The following is an 18,455-nucleotide window of genomic DNA, read 5'->3' on the forward strand; positions in this document are numbered from 1 at the left end:
ACGAACTTCTCAATAGATGAGATGCTCCTAGGTTCGTGATTTTGCAACCATGTGTTATGACCATGGAGAGAACTAAAGAATAACAACATAAGGACATCCTGGTGGACCACTTTCTCCTTTGAAGTATGTGCATTAAATCTTTCCACATGGTCAATTGTGGACCTTGGGTCACCATCAAACACGGGTACCCCATGCACCATCCTTCCTGTGACATGATTGGGGTGCCCAAGGATGCTAGGGATGTCCAAAGCGGGAAAATCATCAAAGAAAGACACCCTACTTCGGTCATACATGTAAATTTTGTAGGATTCACCAGGGTGATTATAAAGATGCCTAGAAAAATGCTTGCTTCACCTACGAGCATCGACCTTAAAGTTCAATGAAGAACTAGGGCTTTGTTCTTCCAATGCAGTCGCCAATAATGATATTACAATGTGTCGTATGGGGAACAAAACACAAGTTTCGTGTTCATAGAAACAGCGACAGAATGTTACCGCTCAAACTAGCAGAGAATCCCTAAAGGGGAAATGCTAGACCGAGGGCAACAAAATGGAGACTTACCCCACTATCACCTCAGCTAAGGCTCCCTACTATTTACGGACGTTCACGATGGGAGGAGACCCGATATATTATGCAGTCACGAATGAAGGATAAATCAACGAGTGGAAGGGGAGTGACCCAAATGATCCCTTTTCAGAAGAGGTTAAAAGATAGATCTTGCTTGCTTTCTAAGCAAGGTACAGTGTCTTCTAGGAGAGGAATGGGAGGATTTGAGGGTTAGGTTTATGGGATATGATTTGTAAAAGAGTTTGACAATCCCTAAAATCCTTATTGAAATTAGTATCCTGGATGGTTCTTAAAGAATTGTCTTTTCAAAGAAACGAGACCAAATGGACCCAGGCTAGATTAAGAGGTAAGAGTTTAGCAACCAATGATGTTCTTAACCTAGACAAGGTGGGGGAAAGGATCAAAGAAAGAATATTCACTCAAAGGTGTTGAATTGATCTTATGAGGCACTAGCCTTGGGGATACTACGGCAAATTTTGATCTCGGAGTTGGGGCTTGGCTTTTCTCACGACTCCACCATCGGAATTGTTTCAAAATTAGAGGCCTTGAGGAGACACCAGCGCAGGAGTTGCTAGGAGATTGAACTTTTTGGAGGGCTATCTTGTTGGGAAAATGATGCCCTACGTGACCCAACTTGGCTAGACCTAGGAAAAGGTGAAAAAGAGTTGATTTTAGGTGACCACCTCTTGGTAGATCAGTGCCTTAGTCTTCGGAGAATGGATTCTATGATAAATATGAATGAGAATCTTTGGTTCTTGGTCAAGGAGGCCTCAAGACCGCTTCGCTAGCCTTCTAGGTCAAAGAGAAGCAATCTCTTAGCTTTTATACTTAATTGTGCAAAAGGTGATGGCTTATCAAGATGAATTCATTGATAGAATTACCCCTAGGAGATTTCATTCAAATTACATGGCCCATACATTGAGAGATGCTATATAGAGACAAAATTCCACAATTTAAGCAGTAAATGCATGCAGCAATTAGCCCTAAAAATAGCAAAAATCCTAGTACAATGTATATGACAAAGTAAAACAAGAATAACATTAAACGCATGTACTTACATGTAATAGAGTATATCCAACCATCCACAATTTGACAATAGAGAAGCTCCAAGACAAGATAAACCAAATCCACACATCAAAATTCATCTATAAAGCTCCAATTCATCCTCCAAGAAAAAGTGCGAAATTCTCAAGAGAGAGAAAAGATCCAATCCAAAGTGATGATGAGAAAATGAACTCATCTCAATTGTATTTATACACTAATGAGAAGTTTGAATTAGTCTCCTTGGCATACATAAGCCCCAAAAATAAAATAATGTGCTAATAATCAAACTTTTGGTGCCAAGCGCACCAAACTAGCTCACAAATGAAAGAATAAGCCTCTCAAGAGGTCAAATAATAATCTATGCATGTCGTAAGGCCCTCTAAGAGGCCTGATGAGGTCCATGGGTGCCATAATGAAGAGTAGGACCCTCAAAAGTGATGGTCAAGGGGTTGGCCCTTTGTTATCCAAACAATAAACCTATGGTCCTCCTAATAGGCCTAGAGCATACTAATAACCTGATGAATCTCCAAATGAGTCGAAGATGTCTGTAGATCGTTTGCAAGGCCTCTAATGATGGTGTAGGGGATGCCACATCATCCTACAAGTCTTGGGTCAGCTGCCAAGTGCATGGTACTTCTGTGGGACCGGTTGGGCATAGGTGAACCAGGTGCATCTTCCTTGTCCAATGGGAGTATCTCGAGCAGCTTTAACCATCCTCGGGGATCCATGGATGATGTCTACTGCTGTGGAGGCCCACGGCTCTCAACACACACCTTACATGTGCCAATGTAGCCCTCTGGAGGATTAGGACCCCATATAGGGAAACCAAACGCAAGATGGGGACCATCTGCAATCTTACATAAAATCCAATGCGCCCCTAGCCTTCCAGTACAACAAGTCATTAGGGAAATCAAGTAAATGAGCTTACCAACCATGGACCACAAGTGGGGACTTCATAATGGTCTGCCCTTCCATAATCAGCTTCGAGATGTGCCAATTTCTCCTAAACTCCAAATGGGGTTAACCTAGCATCCTATTAGGCGGTTTCTACTTCTAAAGGGGATAATATATTCAAGGTACATCCTTTAAAAATGCGGTGGCATGTGACAAATAGGTGAATAAAGTAGGGGATGAGAAGGGACAGCCCTAGGCCACATACTGGGGTACAAGGGTAGATAATAAAAGGGAAGCCCGCAGTTGTGTTTATAATGTATAGGAGGGAGCAATCATGGTACATGAGGTACCCTGGCCTTGATTTTTCCACCCTTCTTTCTATGCCTTTTGCCCTTTTATGATTTTCTTTGATTAACTGCTCGGAGCTCAAGGGATAAGAGCATGATGGATAAGATATACCAGTGAATGCCCTCCTTTTAAGGTAGGGAAGTTCATTGCCCACTAGGGATTGGGATGATCATGGGTTCCTATATAATGAAGAAGGCTCATAGAACCTATAGGAACTAGGGTGATGGTGACGATGATCGGGTAAAGCTCATGTATTAGCTTTTGCCCATGTGCTAACTGTGCTTGTCCCGACCATCTTTTGCATTTTGTGGTACATTTTCCTGTTGAATGTGGCAAAATATGCTTTGTCTTTCTTTTTAGCTGCATCAACCTCTGGGGCATCATTCCAGATCTGACCCAAGGTGTGGGTGAGGGGAAGGGGCGAGCTAACCCTACGTGGACCCAGTGGAGGAATGTGGACCCAGTTGGGAGAAATGTTGAATGGGGTAATAATGAGTGGAAAGAGGGTAATATAAGCAAATAAGGGAGTGGGACCACGCAACCAAAGTCGGGGTTTCCTATGAAATAGCATCCCTAAAGCCAAATGGTTAGTAAAAGAGATCTCGTGGAACTAGAATGCAAGGTTACTATCCAAAGTGGTCTAGGGACAAGGGCATGGACCTAACCCATTCTTTCCGCCAAATTCCCCCATTAATCCATGCCCGGAAGTGTCCATGATAAGTAAACTACAATACTCAATTACCAAATGACAAGGCATACCTTTAGTTTCGGGATGCCCACTTTCAAACATACGGTCATGGCGGATGGGCGAGGGATCACATGGCTGGCTCAAGTAGCGGAGAAATGGCACAATGAGCTAGCTAGTGGTTGTAAGGGGCTACTAGCTGCTGACTGAGGACCATCTTGGAGAAAAACAAATTCCTAGGGATATCACCTACAATTTTGGTGAGTAACAACACCTTCGTACAAGCTTGCGCTTTTATAGAGATTAGTCTTTGATTTCTCTAGATAGCTCGACCTTTTGCTTTCTTGTAACTTGCATAACAGATGCCACATATACAAGGTAGCTCGCATTAATATTTGAGGATGGGCTTCGAATAACACAAAATCATAGGAGCTTCATATAATAGATCCCACATAAGCTGACTGGAGTTTACAGGTCTTCACAATGAAATTTACCACAGAACTCGTATGACCATAAGAAATTTGTGTAAGATGAGCAGGTGTCATAGGATCATGTTTCCTTTCCAGAACAGAGGATTGTGCATGTCATAATGATGCCATAGACCTCGCATATAAAAGTTGCAGATCTTCGTATCTCTCAGAGATAGATAGATCACAAATTTTGAGAGCTTAAAGGAACTTGATCGTTTCAGTCTAAATGACAGTCCTAACCAAACCTTCAATATAACTCAGATGTCATGTAATTTTGGATCATATTTCACAAGGCAAATCATGCCACAAGAAACTCACGTACCCATAGTGCCTCAGAGGGACTTGCATACAATACCATAAAGAGGCTTGCTTGATGCCAAAGAATTTGCATATTGTTCGGACTCCAAATTGAGATAAGGACAGGCCCAAACATTAACCATTATATATACCTTATTGAACTCGGCCACGTGTCAACTTTATCACTGGACTAGGGCATCATCTCCAAACCTATAGCAGCCTTCTTTTCCTTCTAAACAAACTAGGCTTTCTCTTCGCACCAGTTGAGGCAACTCAGGCCTCAATCTTAGACTTATTACAGGCCTCTCGGCCTAACAAACCAGCAACAAATGCCTCATCCTTCACCTATAGTAACTTGCACTTTTTGGCCTTCTTTCCTTCACTGACTAAGGTAGATTAGGCCTGCTTCTAGGCCGCAAACATAACTACAATCACAGAGATAGAACAAAAGTATTCTAGCCCCCTTCTAGGCCGAAACAAGAATAGAACATGGCTGCGACAAACCTTGAGTCGATGTATACAAAGAAGACATACCTCCAAACCACAATAAACTCGGACCTAGAACAGAATCACCTTTTTTTTTTGTTGTAGTTTCTCATGCATTCTTTACTCCATGTCTTCTTATGATAAAATTTAACTTCAAATTACTCAATGATTGTTCTTCAATGCCTTGTGAAAATTCCAAAATGGAATCCCTACTGCAGCAACTAATGATATTTCTCCTACTTGTTAGATTTACATGAACAAGTCATTTGCAGTTTCCTACGGCAAATATTGAAATACATACACTGCAACCTTTGCTTAATTAATTTACATGTGGAAACAAGAGACTGGACAAGAAATAAAATACAACATAATAACACCATTATTTTTGGACAAGTGTCCCTTGAAAAACCCAATACGTGAAAACCAGTGTAGCAGATCTGAGGGTTTTATTATTATGCAGTAGTAAATCTAAGTACAATTCTTGGATGCTCAACTAGCAATCTGATACAGAGAGAAACTAGACAAAACAAATGGTGAAGTGCTCTCACCCTGTCACTGGGAGAATCTAAGTCTGATCACGTTGAACTAGAGCCTCTGCGCAGAACTGCGTCACTCCCATGCAGTTCTTGCATCACCCTTGCTGGGTATCGCACTGCTCCTTCTTCGAACCCTTTGCTGGCTGGAAAATCTGAATCTTTGCCTGTCGGTCTCACACCCCGGCTCCTGGCTATTGAAACTCAATTTCCTCAACAGGAATTTGATCTCCCTCTATGGCCTGCACTGCCATTGCGTCAGCTCTGCGTGGACCAGCATCTGCCTCTCTCTGGACGTCGTTTTGCCCTCTCTCTGCCTCGTATTCTCCGGCTTATGAGAGCTTCCTTCTTCCAGATACTCACTACCCCTCACTGCAAAAGCTCACTTCGAATCTCTCTCCGACAGCTGCTCTGCTTCAGAAATTCGATCTTCTAAACTCACTCGGTGTGTTCTCCAAGTGCCCATCAAGTTTCCTCTTATAATCCTCTCGTTGATCAATCAATGGCCCAGATTAAATCGTAATCAATGGCTAGGATCATATTGACTTGATATCCGCCTTCTTCTAAAAGTTTCACCCACAGTTTATATTAATACCCTTTAATTATTTTAATTTCCTAAGTTTAGACTTAGGGTCCCATTAAAGATAATTAATTATTTTAATAAAACTGTCTCCAAGTGGAATTTCCCAAAACAATTTCTGGGTATTGGAGAATGCATGTGTCTAAGCCTCCCTGCAAAATTTGAGACTTAGAACACATCCGAGGCTACAAGAAATCAACATGAACCCCCTCACCCCCGGCTCCCAACTTTGATACCATGTTGATTTTAGCAAGGGGCCTTCCTCTGCTTCCTCCTCCTAAAAAGAATAATGATGATATGGATATTTTAGATGTTCCCTCTGTGACTAAATCCGAGACAGATATTGTTGATGATCCCATGGACCCCTTAGATCCTCCTCCATGTGATCCTCCTACCAAGAAGAGGCCACTTTGGCTCTGTGACACATTACAAGATGATGAGAGACGAGTTCCCATTCGAAGATCATTTAGAGAAAGAAAGAAGCCATGCAGATACCAAGGATATGTTGCAGCCATGAGCACTATGATTCAAGTCGAACCTCCCATCTTTGAAGAATCCGTGAAAGAACAAGTTTGGAAGGATGCTATGGTCGAAGAATATGAATCAATTATGAAGAATGACATATGGGATGTTGTGCCAAGACCGAAGGGGAAATCCATGGTGACTTCAAAATGGTTATTCAAGATCAAACATGGATTTGATGGCAGCATTGGAAAATATAAACCAAGGTTCGTGGCTCAAGGTTTCTCCCAAAAAGAGGGAGAATATTATGATGATATATTTGCACCTGTGGCTCAATATACAACCATTTGTTCGATACTCGCTCTTGTCGCAAGTCAAGGATGGACCCTTCATCAGATGGACGTGACGACTGCATTCCTTAATGGCATGTTACAAGAAGAAGAGTACATTGAGCAACCACGGGGATTTGAAGTAGAGGATCAAAAGACACATTTTTGCAGATTGAAGAAGGCATTGTATGGTTTAAAGCAAGCCCCCAGAGCATGGTACGCCTGCATAGATAGTTAATTGGTAAAACTGGGATTCACAAGAAGCAATGTCGATCCCAAGCTCTACTTCAAGGTAGTCCAAGCTGTAATTGATTTTGGTTTTATATGTTGACGATCTATTCTTAACAGGTAGTGAGCCCCTGATGATCGAGTGTAAGAGCGAGTTAGCCTCTGAATTTGAGATGGACCTTGGACTTATGCACTATTTTCTAGGCCTTGAGATGTGGCAAAGGCCTCGTGAGATTTTCCTCTCACAAGGAAAATATGTCGTGAAGTTGTTGGAAAGATTTAGAATGACAAAATGCAAGTCCTTGCCAACACCGATGGAAATGAATTTCAAGAAAATATGTGGAGAAGTTACAGGACCCAATTTGGCGAATCCATCCGAGTATAGACAGTTGATTGGGGCTCAGATGTTCTTAGTGAACACTTGTTTGAACATATTCTATGCAGTGAACACGTTGATTCAATTCATGACCGAGCATCTCCATGCACATTGGATCGCTGCCAAACATATTTTGAGATATTTGCATGCGACAATCACACTTGGTCTGAGATATTCTGTCGGAGATGTTTGACTTCATGGATACACCGATGTTGACCGGGTAGGAAATGTTGTCAACAAGAAAAGTACGTATGAATGTTGTTTTAGCCTTGGATCTGCCATGATATCTTGGATGAGTAGGAAGCAGAAATCCATAGCATTGAGTACCGTCGAGGCAGAGTACATTGTCGCTAGCATGGCTAACTACGAAGCAATTTGGTTGAGGAAGCTCTTTGGAGAACTATTTGAGTAGGTCCTAGACACTACAGTGATATATTGCGACAACAAGAGTGGGATCCGTCTGGTAGAGAATCTTGTATTTCATGACAAGTCCAAGCACATAGAGATTCGATATCATTACATTTGAGACATGGTGCAGAGAGGAGTCATTAGAATCCATCATATATCGACAGATGAGCAGATTGCAGATATTCTCACCAAGGCTTTGCTAAAAGGGAAGTTCTTGGTCTTCAAAGAGCAGCTTGGACTAACAGATGTGACCCCTCCTAATAAGGGGCATCGCTGATCGAGGACACTGAGCCAGCTCTTCCCCTTGTTTGAGCTCCCAGGGTGTGGAATTGAGATGGAGGGCTCCTAGGGTTGAGGGATCTCTGGACAATACGATATCACCCTATCTATCACCCGTAAGGTGTGTGTGATCCTTGTCTGTTTTGATAAGTCAGGTATCTCCCCCTATCTTGGTCATTGCAGATTATACTCCGGTTGGCATCATACCCACAAGTTGGGCTTGTTGGGATTGTCCCTCCCCGTCTAGCCAACGGATTGAGGAGGCTTGGGGGTGTGTGATCCTTACCTTTGGTAAGTCAAGTATCTCACCCAAGCTCAAATTATGATGCAAGTGTTCTACCACATGACTCTTGAGGGTCATTGATGGGAAGATTAGCAGACAATAGGATGGGTTGAGTTGTGCTCCCCTATATCACCTACTGCTCGATATGGGGCTAAAGATGTTTTGCTCCCCCATGTAGATTCAGGTTGAGATGTGCTCCCTGATATTGTTTCGGATTGAGATGTGCTCTCCAACATTATAAAGGGTGGTAGCTAATGCTCCCCAATGATTCTTCTTCTTTAGATTCAAGAATGTTTCAACAGATAGAGTTGAGCAAAGACGAGACGTGACGACGGGATACATATGACATGATGCGGTTGGAATTTCTCCCTAGTTGAGAGGGAGTGTTAATTTGGCAACTCAGTGACAAATTCCAACCATGGGACTACATTCCTCTTTTTGAGAGGACCAATTTTGACTATTGAAGCGCCCAATTCAAAAAGGTGAAAGTGTACTTATGAAGAAAAGCCCACATATGCACATTTGACCAAGTCAGCCCTAACAGCAAATTGGACACTCTTGGAAGCCGATAAATACAAGTGACCTCAAACTCATTTGGACGTCACAAAGCATCTTCTTCTTCTCTTCTTCATTGATTGGTTCGCAAAGGTCTGAGGTTGGGTCAAGGAAATTGTTTCGCAAAGGTCCGAGATTACAAAGTCCGAAGCTCTCACGTGTTTCTAGGGTTTTGGGTCACAGCCACAGGCTTGTCAAAGGCAATTTTCAACTATAGCCGCAGACATGCAGGATCGAGGTAGCGATTGGAAGCTCTCAGTCGCACTGAAGCGAACAAAGTTCCTTCTATAAATTAATTACTCCAGAAGACTTGGAATATAAAGATCTCCATTGAGATACAAGAATATATATTAAATGTATGAATAAGAATGATTTACAATGAGAACGAGAGGCTTGCTTATATATCAAGCAAGTGTCTCTTCATGGAGAGTCATGTCTCATTTAGACATGACTCTTCAGCCTAATTACTAATTAACTAATAATTATTTATAGTTATTATCATTTACATTATTTCTTATATATTTATTCATAACATTGCCTTCTTCTTCAAAAAACTTCGTCCTCAAAGCTTGTCGATGAAAAAAGGCTTGATCTCTTTTCAGCTTCGAATGTCTTTCTCTCTCGGAACAATCATCTTTGTCGATACAAGCTGATATGATCTTCTAAGTGACAAACAAAATTGTCACACTGAGAAGGGATCAGACCATCCTAGATTAATCTTCTGTGTAGTATTCTGATCACTGGAATTTTGTAACGACTTGTCAGCATAAGACGGGATTGATGTTACGTCATTATTCTCTAGAACATCAGTTTGTTGTTTCTGGTCTGAATGGTCCCGATACGTAGCTTGGTTGATTTGTCTACTCTCGTGATTCGGATGTCGATAGGGAACTTTTTTGGTTTGACATTCCCTTATTAAGTGTGTGGAAATTTTTTGATTTACTTCAGGGGATGATGTTGTTGAGTTCATTACCAAACCTTCACTTGGGGTGTTTATCATCTGAACTGCAACATCCAAGCGTGTCTTTTCTTCAACTTGCTTGTCTTCTTCCTGAGTTGTGACTTTCACTGGATCGGTATCTGTTGTTTTGTCCTCAACTTGAATTCCTACATTTGATGCTTCCTTCTCGATAAGTTGTTGTACCTTGTTTTCTAATGACTTCTTATCCTTCTTAAGTTTCTTAATTTGCGTCAGTAATTTTTCACTATGGTTTTTAAGTCGAGAAACTTCTTCATTTTTGTCAACAATGATTTTGTCAATTTCATTTTGCATATTTTGTAATACTTTTTTACCTTCTTGAGAAATTACTTTTGAAATATCTGATATATCTTCTGGCGTTACTGAATTTGGTTTCAGTGTAACATCTTGGAGTGTTATTTTCTTCTTCTTGTAAGAAAATGTTAGAAACTTTTTCTTCGTATTTAAGATGACAGATCCTACCGTTTCCATCCAGGGTGATCCCAAAATAATGTCACCTTGATTGTTCCATAGGGTGTGAACTAAGAATTGCAATACAAATGTATAATCTTCAATGTTTAACTGTAAATTGGCTATGTCATATTTTTTATTGCGAAAAAAGTCTAATTTTTCAGTTATATTTGACTCCGGGATCACTAGTTGGTTTGCGATTTTAGGTGTTATATAATTTGCATTTTGTCGGAGAAATAGAAATAATAACATCTTTTCCTACGAGATTTCCTTTAATGTTAAAGAACGCTTTACCATCTCTGGGTAAGGTTTCTGGGAATCTTATGGCCTTCATTTTTGTATTAGACTCCATTTTTGCTTCTTGAATATTAAATACTTTTTAAATCACTTTTTTTCTTTTAAATAAATACTTTTCTTTCTATATATATTTTTCAAATATTTTCCTTTTACTTTTTTATTATAGTAATACTCAATAATGTTTTTTTTTTAATATCTTTTTTTTTCCTTTAATGTTATTTTTTACTTCAACTAACTTTCTTTCTTTTTTTTGTAATACATTGATGAAAATACTTCAATACTCTATTAAGTATTTCTTTTGGGTGCCCCTTTTAGCAAAGAATGGTTTTATATCCATATAATATTTTCTCTTTAAGTGGGACTTATATGTTCGTAATCTTTATTTGAACTTTAATACTTATAATATCTTTACCATTCTAATTTTTTTTAATTTCGGCAATATGTCCGCACATAAACTCAAATGATATGTTAATTAATTTTGATTAATAGATATGGTGAATAGGCCCAATCTTTTCGAATGGACTTTTTATTTCCCTTTTTTTCTTAACAATATTTACAGAGTACGGATTTCACAAGTCTATGCGAACTGATTTGATCAACAGTGATTCAAAAAATTATGCAAACCAAAAAAATGGTGTTGGATGAAAATATATTTTTAAAGGGTCATGGCTGTACAGACGGACACGATTGTACGGACGACTAGTAGTAGTAATATGGTAGGGAAAGAATTGTTGACTACAACATAAATTGACAGCTGGTGGTTGTGGCGCTTAATTGCTCGTAAATGCGTGTGGAAGTAGGGTTTGGGCAGTGACCAGGCGCAGTAACTATGACAGGACAGTGTGCGGATAGCGTAATAAAATGTTGTGATTTATGCAGACTGGGGCTATCGAAAGGTGCTGGTGGTTAACCTATAACGTGCGAACGGGGTTATGTAGCAGAGCGTAAGACGACGGTAGCAAGAAGGAAGATGGGGAGTAGTAGCAACGGACGGGGTTGCGAGGGGTAGAGAAGCAGCAGCGGTTGAATCCGTGTGGGTTGCCAGTCGTGGACGCTGTGTGGGCCTTCGAGTTTTTAATATGTATTTTTTTGTAATAAAATTTTTTTTAATAATTATTATTTTTTTTATTCTTTTTTTTGAAGTGGCCACGGGCTTGATAGCGAAATTGGAGACCCTCCAAAATCTTGTAGCGAAACGCTCCAACAGCAACAAGGTTGACGAATTTAACAGTCAAAGACTTGGATCGGAGAACGAGCCCTGTGCAACGGCCAAAGGATCGAACTGCTCTGATACCAAATGAAGCGAACGAAGTTCCTTCTATAAATTAATTACTCCAGAAGACTTGGAATATAAAGATCTCCATTGAGATACAAGAATATATATTAAATGTATGAATAAGAATGATTTACAATGAGAACAAGAGGCTTGCTTATATATCAAGCGTCTCTTCATGGAGAGTCATGTCTCATTTAGACATGACTCTTCAGCCTAATTACTAATTAACTAATAATTATTTATAGTTATTATCATTTACATTATTTCTTATATATTTATTTATAACACGCACGCATACCTCTTCCTCCATGTGACTGGAAAGTAGGGCTAAAATTTGACATGTGACCGTAGTTGACTGTAGATAGGAAAAGTTGTCTCTGATCTATATTGATGACAGAAACAAATTTCTAAATGTTGTTGGGATAATTTTGTTGGATGATATTGTATTGGACTCATTGTAATCTCTGTTGAGCATTATATGACAATCTAATAGAAGAATAATTTCAAAGAGTTTTCCCCCTTGGGGGGTCTTCACCTGGTCTTTGACCAAATCTGGTGTCTCTTGTTGATGTGTTGATTGTCTCTTTTATCACTGCATTCACTATTCTATCTTCAATTATTGTTGATGATTGGAAACATTAATTGTTATTGAAAAGATTGCTAATTGAAGAATTGAATTGAGTTAAAGTAATTGAAACAGCATAGAGCAGTGTGAAAATTAACACTCAATGTATTTATGAATGGGTCACATTAATGAAATACACACATCCTTGGAGTTATTCCTCATCCTAACAACAAATGTAGTCTCAAAAACACTATTTTATTTGTTCATTGTCTTACATATTATGGTGGAGGATCTCATTTTTAGAAGGATAAAAATGATGAGGACATAGATGGGAGTTGATATGTGCTTTGCAAGCAAAAATTTTCACAGCAGTTGTATGTTCTTAATATTGCACACAAAGTTGCAGCATAAAGGAGGATCATTATGGAATGTTTCAATCTCACCAAAACTTGACTGAAATTTCTCCTAAAAATATTACAAATGCTTATTTTCATGATATTACTAGAAAAGATAGAATTTGTCACTTCAAAACAATGTGGGATGGATACTGGTTCCCAAAAAAAGACAATAGTAATGAGAATATTTTCTTGTAATCATGTTACTAGATCCTCCTATGGAACATCTAAGATCCGCATTTCCACGGATCTAGACCAGATCCACCTCTGATACATGTCTGATTTGGAAGAATCAGAGGATCTTCTCAAGATTCATTTTCAGCTTCCTGCGAACATCAAGCTGGTGGATTCTCCTAAAAATCCATTTTGGTTAAAAACACATTAGGAAAAGTAAAATTAAAAAGGACAAATTGTGAACTCCCTTTTTTCTATACCCCCAACCCAATCCTAAAACACACAAAGTATAAGTTTCTCATACTCTGCATTTTTAATTTGTAAGAGTGATTTCGAGCAAAATATGTTCAGAGATTAATTTTCTATGTTTATGGTTCATGGTTTTTGTATTTGTATTTTTTATATAATGTTTACCCATGTCAAGATCTTGACTTATCAACAATCTGACAGATAAATATCTAGAACCGGTTCCCTATCCATTTCCATGAAACTTTGTCTTGACTTCTCAACAATCTGACAGATAAATATCTAGAACCGGTTCCCTATCCATTTCCATGAAACTTTGTCTTGCAGCCATTACATTTAAGGATACTGGTTTACAGATTAACCTGTCTCAAAGCAATATTTGGTTAAATTGTGGTACCCATATCTTAAGGAACAAGTAAATCAAAGATGCTGAAATGTTTTTACTGACATTTCCCATACATGCATGCATCAAAAATTACAAGAAAAGGTGAAATGAGTATGTTAGTTTCAGAAGTTTAAAGCATTGCAATATAGACTACCAAAATTCAGATCAAGTCGTCAGAGCAAAGGCTGTGCATGTTCTGTTACCTTGTAATAAATGATTTCAGCCAAGAGGGGCATAAAGTAAGAGTTTACTGCAAACTAAAGACAATTAAATCACCAAATGGCAGTAAAACTTACAAGAAAAAGGCTTGGTCCAAGACCTTTGTACAACGCACGCCAACCCTCATCCCTCAGAATGGTTCTCAGAGCATCTGAATTCAGCCATATATCTCAATAAGAGCTGGAACTACACCAAAAGAGGTAGCTTTCGAATATAACAAACACAAAATGAATTTGGACTTTAAACAATGCAATGTGCTTCCATTCCCCTATAGTTTAACTTATTAAATCATATGACTTTTTTTAGATACAACTAAGATGAGATAGCATAGTTTTATTAATGTCCATGAGTGACCAAAATAGGTCAATGTGACTAGTGTACAGCAAGCTACAATAGTAGTGTGGGAGTGTGGAGGCATCCCAAAAAAGAAAAAGAAATACAAATATGATGAAAAATAAAAGTAGCCAGTGAGAGGGGGTAAACCAAGAAGGTAAACCCTAACATAAAGAAAGTAGATAGATAAGATTAGAGAGTATAGGCAGCTCCTAAGTGCCAAAAAAGAAAAGAAACACAAATATGATAAAAAAGAAAAAGTAGTGACTGAGAGGCAGCCAACCTTAACATAGAGAGAGAGGGAGAGAGATTATGCCGTACTGAATCTACAAGTAAATGTTGGGGTGAAAAACAAACCATTCCTTTAGTCATCCATAACTTTGAGCAACCCAATGTGATAATGTCCTCTGAGGTAGGTATGAAGGATATGATTTCCTAATGGTAAATAGAACACAAGCAATCACAGCTTGCTGATCCTAAAATGCAAACCAAAGAGTATATGATAGTGTTTCCATACACATCCCTCACAAACATTTTCCAACTTTAGCATAGGCTGTTTTACCCTTCCTGTTATTTAAATTTTACTTAGTATGCCTTCTCCATACACATCTGATTTTAAGGGTGTAACAAATAAAAAATATGAGATGAATTTTTCAAAATATATAAGGTTTTGAAGTGACAATCATTCCGCATCGTTGCAGCTACAGAAGAAGGAATTGAAACTTTAAAGTTTTAAAAATAACATGACCATTACCAGAACTGAATTGTAAAAACCTACTAGGTAAGAACTAATTAGGTCACTGCTCATAATATTTCATGCAAATCACTCGTATCAGCAATGTGGTTCTTATCTGGTTGGCCTAGTAACATGCTCAGAATATTGCTTTCAGGATTTATCCAAAAATGACGATGCTAGGATTTGTGTTAATTGTCTCAAATGAATTTTTGCAGAACTTGCCAAATGCAGCCATGAAACTGCAGTGTAAAATAAACTGAAATTAAGACATTGATAGAATTTGAAATAGATTATGAAACTAGATTGTATTATGGTGTACGCAGTTTCTATAATTGAGCTGGCTTAAGCATCATTAATCAATAAATTAATTAACAAACATAGAAAATGCTTTTGAGGGATGTATTTCTTCGAAACAATTCATTTTATTGTTGGTCAATCAACAGACTTAAGTAGGCCAATCGGACTCTTTCCCCCAAACATACTGACATAATGAAAAATAAGTTGCAAGTTTCTGTATCCATATCTATGCAACTTGTTGTTCCAGAAAACTCCCAAACAATAGTGGTAAAATGTCCCAAAAATGCATTGCAAGGTAATCTGGAAAATCCAGATTTGGTACTCGATGCTCACTCTTTTGGAACTGCATCGTGAAAATTTTAAGGGAAAACAACTTTTCTGTTAAGGCACTCAATTTTAAAATAACCAAATAGGTATTGAAGTACGAAATCATCAATAATTCAAGCAGATTGTAATATCCCCAATTTTGTGAACATGGGAGTCACCAAGGAATTTTACCCAATTTTGGTAATATTAATTTAAAAGGGACAAATATTATTGGAGAAAGATGGCTAGTGTTATTTTATTGGAGAATGGTAGAAAATTATTATATTATTAAAATGGCGGCAAAAGTCACTTAGTGGAAAATGGCCCCTGTTACCGCTCAAACTAACAAGGGTCCTAGGGGGGATCCTATAGAGCAACTACTCGGTCATGTGGCAACAATGGAGCAATAGCCCACTGTCAACTCAGCTATAGCTCCCTGCTCTTTACGGACTTTCACCAATGGGAGGATACCCGTTACAGAAGGAATCGCAAGGATGAATAGGTCAATGAATGGATGGAGAGTGATTCCTAGAGCCTATTCGCAAGTGAGACCCAATTATATGGCTTGCTTAAGAAGCAAGGTGATGGGCTCTCTAGGAAAGGCTAAGAGGATACTTAGGCCTAGGTTTGGGGAATATCCCTCGACAAAAAGCTTCCTAGATCTAAGAATTCTTGTGGAGAAATGGCTCTATGCAATCCTTGCAGAATTTGAGTTATAAGGTTGTGGGACCACAAAGAGCCAAAGCAGACCCAAACCAGGTCAAGGATGTGGAGTTGATCAACACCATTGTTTTAAAAAACAGCCGAGTTGACTCCGACACGGTCGAGTCAGACTGAGCCAATGCCTGGCCGGGTCGGCTCAGTGGCTAAAAGGGAACGGCTGGTCGGGTTGTTACCGAGCCAGTCATTGACTCGGTCGACTCAGTAACAACTCAGCCGACTCGATAATGACTCGGTCGACTCGGTAACAACTCGGCCGACTCAATAATGACTTGGCCGACTCGGTAACAACTCGGTCGGCTCGGCTCTTTGACAAAAATCTTGAAGCACATTTGTCAAAAGTTGTTCCGCCTCCTACATATCAATGGTTGGGTTGTTTATTTCATATTTATAGCCCTAAAGTAATCTATCACTATGAGAAAGTTTTGAAAATTACAAGGCCGAAGTATGGTTATCCTAGTGGCATGAATTAGAAAACTGGAGTAATGCATTGAGCCATACAATGTTTTTAAAGAGGAAAACGTTCTGGCAATGGACTAATAAATACATATTTACCTCTAATTATTCTCAAGCTTGACCAGAATTAAATCAAGGGTTTTGAGACTTCATTAGGGGCAGAGTTTTGGTATTATTGTTGTTGTAGTCTAGTGATTGTCCTTAGGCTAAGGCAGAAAAGAATCCTGGCATTGGTGGCTAAGTATGAACTTTGTATTGGACAGTGCACTGGGTGCCATTTTGATATAATGGATATATTCATGAGCCTACTTTGATCATATGTTGTCTTCTCTCTATATTCTAAAGCTTTGTGTTTGGAAACATGAATGAAAATCTTTAAAATTATGTTTTTTATAAAAAAATATATATATTTAATGTATTTTTTACAATGACCGAGTCATTGAAATCAAACAGGCTAAGTCGATACCAAGTTGGAGTTGGAGTCGGAGTCGAAGTCGACCCTCGGTCGTTTCCGAACCAGAGTCGGAGTTTTAAAACATTGATCAACACTAGAGGGGCTTGACCTGTCTAAGGAGGAGAATAGGATCAAAGGACTAGTTTTCTTTTGAAGTTTGAATGCAATGATCGAAATGACTACACTAACCCAAATGAACCTAAGGAGAGAAATGATCCTCAAGCTAGGGCTTGCAATCTCTTAGGGTTCCACCATCAGATTGTCCTCAAACTTGGAGGACCTCTTGAGAAGACCCCAACGCAGTTGTGGACCAATTTTCAAGGTGTTTGGATGGCTACAAAAGATTTCTCTTGATGCCCTAGGTGACCTACTAGGATTAGGCCTAGAATTGGAAAAGATGAGAAAAAGAGGGATAATTTTGACCACTAAAGGCATGCGAGGATCTATGCCTTGCACCTTGGGCTTTATGAAGCCAAGATACACCTAGATCAAGAATATTCATTTACTAAGGAGCCCTAGATGACTTTCGCTAGCCTTTCAAGGTGCAGCAACAAGGTCATTTAGGGATTTATACTTCGAATTGCAAAGGAAATGAAGTTTCAAGGGCTTCCAACCTATGAGGTGCCTCTAGGAACATTCACCCACTCCCTCAAAAAGCAATACATGCATTAAATCACTTATTCCAGGTTTCCAAAAGAATTTCTCATTACTTTAACCCATACAAGAATAATGATAACAAATACATGCAGTAGACAAGTAAGATAACAAGAATAGCATTAAAATTTTACTTACATGAGAGAGAGAGTATATCCATTCATCAATTTTGCATTATAAAGAATCTCCAAAGACAACAGTGAAAATCCAAACATCATAATGCATCCAGAAACTCCAAAAATTTCGTCCCTGAAACAAGTGCGAAAATCTCTCAAGAGATACTAATCCAATCCAAGTGATGATGAGAGGAATGAATGAGCCTCTCATCAATTTATATCCTCTCTAAAGAGTTCGATTTGCCTAATTAGGCCTAATCAAGCCCCAAACAATAATATAATGTGCAATAATAACATCCCTTGGTGACAAGCCTGCCAAGATAACTCCAAAATAAAAAGATAAGCCTCTCAAGAGGGCAAATAGTGAACATAATGAGTCGTTGGGCCATTGAGAAGGCCTAGTGGAGTCCCAAGTGTGCCATGGTGAGAAAATAGACTCCAAACATAGTGGATAACGGGTTGGCCCCTTGATATCCGAGCAAGTCTCATGTGGTGTCCCCAAGTGGGTGTGGGGGCACAATGACATCCTCATGGGTCTCCAAGTGGATCGATAAGGCCTGTAAACCATTTGTA

The 18,455-nt window shown here is 39.1% G+C and overlaps 1 protein-coding gene across 2 annotated transcripts in view; it reads right to left on the reverse strand.

Moving 5' to 3' along the window:
- The window catches only part of FOLT1 (folate transporter 1), a 339,568-nt gene that overhangs the window by 108,729 nt on the left and 212,384 nt on the right, over positions 1-18,455 (reverse strand). For both annotated transcript variants that reach the window (XM_089403631.1, XM_089403630.1), the window contains one exon: positions 13,888-13,961. In XM_089403631.1, the coding sequence (XP_089259757.1) occupies positions 13,888-13,961 (74 nt within the window). The remainder of the gene's footprint in view (positions 1-13,887; positions 13,962-18,455) is intronic.

This window comes from Pinus tabuliformis, chromosome 2_1 (assembly GCF_031772625.1).
Source record: "Pinus tabuliformis cultivar Carrire ecotype Pingquan chromosome 2_1, CPIR1, whole genome shotgun sequence".
Lineage (NCBI taxonomy): Eukaryota > Viridiplantae > Streptophyta > Pinopsida > Pinales > Pinaceae > Pinus > Pinus tabuliformis.